The following is a 3458-nucleotide window of genomic DNA, read 5'->3' as shown; positions in this document are numbered from 1 at the left end:
CAGAGGTAGTGTGGGCCCCTGCCATGTTCAGCTGTGCGGGGAGCGCGCGTGGCCACGCCATGGTGCGTGACTCACGGGATAATGCCCAGGAAGTTACACCACCGCATTGCAAGGAAGGGTACAGCCGAATTTACAAAGCATGAGCCTGAGCAGGCTCCCGACATCCTCATTAGGGCTCCTGATTCCCGGCAGGAAAGACGAGGCTAGAGACAATCCAGTGGGAAGGGCACAACTTGCAAGAGCTGCTGCTGTTCCTGCTCTGCCCGAGGTCCCCATCCTCTCTGCCCATCCCAGAGCTGTGCAGGAAAGGATGCTTTCTGCTTATGGGGAAATGTGATCTCTGGCAGCTGCAGGGCCAAAAATCAGAGACAGGCTTCCCGAGGGGTGTGTTGGAGCCCACATCCTGGCTGGCAAGTGGTGCCCGAGCTGCCCGTGCTCTGCTGCCAAGGGATGGTGGCTCCACTTCTCCCTGGGGTGCCCCTTCTGCAGGGATGCTGTCTGCAGGGACAGCCACAGTCCAGAGTTGGCTGGTGACAGCTTGGTGGGCTTCCCCTGAACAGCCCGGTGCGAACACGCTGGGAGGAGCGAGGCAGTGTGATGAGCACTGGCTGAGGACAGAGCCCCAGCCAGGCTGTCACTGCCGTGTCCGGCCATCGATGCCCTCGCAGCCTCTGCAAACCATCGTCAAAGGTGTAGCTGAGACTTTACAAATGAAATTACAGTGGCAGAGGAAGCAGCATTCACTGTGGGCTTTGTACGTGGGTCCTCTCTGAAGGAAAATGAGAGGCTCTTGCTTCTATAGCTGATTGAAGCTGATGAAGCACTTGCAAGAGTATATCTTAAGGAAAGGAAATAAATACATATTCTTTTGCAAATTCATGGATCAGGAGTGACACAACTGCAGAACAGCATTCCAAGGTGCAGGACGTTTCAGGGCTTGGAAAACACTGATTATTAAGTATTACTAAATAACAGCTGGAAATTGCACTGTATTTTTCAAATGGCTAATTAAGGATAGATGCATAAATTGGGGCACTAGCCCTGTGGAACTGGGCCACAGCGTGACTGACCCGATACCTAATCCCAGCTGATTGCACTGATCAAAGCAATCAGTTTGGGAAATTTGGCCAGCAGGCACCCAAAGGGGAAAAGCTCTGTGACAAAGAGGTTTTCAGCTGCCCCTGGTGGGGTATGGTTTGGGGGTTACGGTAGAGAAGCAGGCACCACAGCAGTAACTTGCCGTGCAGTTCATGGTGCTGTGGAGCAATAGGTACCAGCAGCCCGGGAGCTCGGCTCTGCATCGCCTTTGCCTTCAATCCCGTGGGCAACTGTCATTGCCAGCAATGGTCTCCTCTGCTTGCAGACCACGGCATCGCCCAGCAGTGTCCCACCCAGCCTCCATGCCTCCACAGGCAGCAGCATCTTCGGTGCCCGACCTCCGCAGCCTCGGGAAAGCGTCCTCGGCGTTAGCTTCAAGCCCTACAGCCCGGAGTCCAGCCCAGCCCCGGCTCCCTGCACGACCTGTGAGAGCCCACGTAAGAGGATGGTGCCGAGGGTGGTCTCTGGCCCCAGTCCCACCTAGGGTGGCAAGGGATGGAGGGAGGCAGGGCTCCTCCTGACCCTGTCTCTGCCCTGCTGCCAGGATCCTCCATGTTCAGAGCTCCTTGCATGAGCCAGCGACGGCTTGCGCTCATCTTCTGCATCTCCGTTCTCATCGTGCTGCTCATCGCCCTCATCCTGCTGTGTGAGTGGGGTCTTGGCTCAGGGGAGACCTCAGAGAGGCTGGGGGTCAGCAGAGACCTTCTCTGGGAAGTGGCACCAGCCCTGGCATCACCATGGTGTGTGCTTGCTTCCAGTTATGTTCTGGCGGTCGCAGACCGGCATCGTGTACAAGGAGCCTGCTGAGAGCTGCAAGGAGAGCGCTGTGCGCTGCGACGGCATCGTCGACTGCTCCCAGAGGAGTGACGAGCTGGGCTGCGGTGAGGACCGGGAGCTGGGGGTGGTGGGAGCGAGGGAACCCCCCGGACCCTGGGTACCACTGACCCCCTGCTCCATCCCCGCAGTGCGCTTCACGTCCGACGAGTCCCTTCTCCACATCTACTCCAGCGCTGAGAGCCAGTGGCTGCCGGTGTGCAGCAGCGCCTGGGATGACTCCTTCTCCAGAAAGACCTGCCGGCAGCTGGGATTCCAGAAGTAATTCCCTGGGGATGGGTTATCCTGCCTGAGCGCTGGGGCCCTGCCAGCCCCTGGGTGTTACTCTGGCTGACCTGCCCTTGCTGGCTGCACCCTTGGCTCTTTCCCCCAGCACTGTGCTTTTCTGCTGTATGTCCTGGCTGTTTCAGTCCATCACCCCCAGTTTAGTGTGCAGAGCCTCTTTGAGAAGGCAGGGACCTGCTCAGTGCCCAGCCAGGACAGACCCTCACCCCCTCTCTCCCCTCCCAGTGCGTCGCAGACTGAATACATTCCCCTGCACGTCTCTGGCAAGAGCCTCACCGTGACCGACGAGCGAGAGACCATCCAGCAGAGCCTCAACAGGTACTGGCAGTGTCACCTCCAGGTCCTGCCCCTGTCCTGGTGCCACGGGGCTGGGGCTGAGGCTGCATCTCCCCCTTCTCTCCTGCAGCTCACAGTGTCTCACGGGAAAGTACGTCTCCCTCCGATGCACAAGTAAGGGGGCTGGCTGGCTGGCTGGGCTCCTGGCCACGGGTGGGCGAGGCCAGACACAGGCTTGGGAGTGCTTCCCTCCTTTCTCTGCACCAGGATGGGCAAATAGGGCATTTTCCAGCAAAATTTCTGCGCTGCTGGTGCTGTCGGGTGGTGGGGATGTTGTGTTCATCCCCCTCTGCGCTCGCCTCCTCTCTCAGCCCTTCTCTCCCTTCCAGCCTGTGGGCAGAGGATTTCTGGCCGGATCATTGGAGGAAAGGAAACCTCAGTGAGCAAATGGCCCTGGCAAGTCAGCGTGCAGTACGGGCCGATCCACGTCGCGCATCGTGGGTGGCTCAAATGCCCAGCCAGGGGCCTGGCCCTGGCTCGTCAGCATCCAGGATCCCAGAAAAACAGGCACGGGACACGTATGTGGAGGGTCCCTCATCAGCCCCCAGTGGGTCCTCACCGCAGCCCACTGCTTCTTCATGTGAGTGAAGCACTGCTCTCCAGCCCGGGGACACTGACTGCAGCCCTGGCACAGGCACTCAGCCTGTCCCCGTGCCCTGCCTCTCCCTCCCCAGGAACAGCATGAAGATCCTCGATGACTGGAAGGTGTACGGCGGGGTCTCAGACCTGAAGCAGCGTGCAGAGGGCATCCCCGTCTCCCAGGTCATCATCAACTCCAACTACAGTGATGATCACGATGACTACGACATCGCTCTCATGAAGCTCTCCAGGCCACTGACGCTCTCAGGTGAGGCTTCTCAGCTTGCCTCCTTGGGCAGGAGCAAGAGGCAGCTCAGGCCCCATCA

General features: G+C 59.1%; 1 protein-coding gene across 1 annotated transcript in view; it reads left to right on the top strand.

The window, feature by feature from the left end:
- Positions 1–1363: 1363 nt before the first annotated feature.
- Positions 1364–3458, top strand: part of LOC104525534 (transmembrane serine protease 13) — a gene marked incomplete at both ends in the record, with an annotated part of 3146 nt that continues 1051 nt past the window's right edge. The window contains 9 exon segments of the mRNA XM_029085134.1: positions 1364–1535; positions 1643–1744; positions 1857–1979; positions 2064–2193; positions 2443–2535; positions 2624–2667; positions 2883–2990; positions 3061–3133; positions 3228–3400. Coding sequence (XP_028940967.1) covers positions 1364–1535; positions 1643–1744; positions 1857–1979; positions 2064–2193; positions 2443–2535; positions 2624–2667; positions 2883–2990; positions 3061–3133; positions 3228–3400 — 1018 coding nt within the window.

The sequence above is a fragment of the Antrostomus carolinensis genome, unplaced genomic scaffold (assembly GCF_000700745.2).
Source record: "Antrostomus carolinensis isolate BGI_N321 unplaced genomic scaffold, ASM70074v2 scaffold42215, whole genome shotgun sequence".
NCBI classification, from domain to species: domain Eukaryota; kingdom Metazoa; phylum Chordata; class Aves; order Caprimulgiformes; family Caprimulgidae; genus Antrostomus; species Antrostomus carolinensis.
This window is presented reverse-complemented; position numbering and strand designations above follow the sequence as displayed.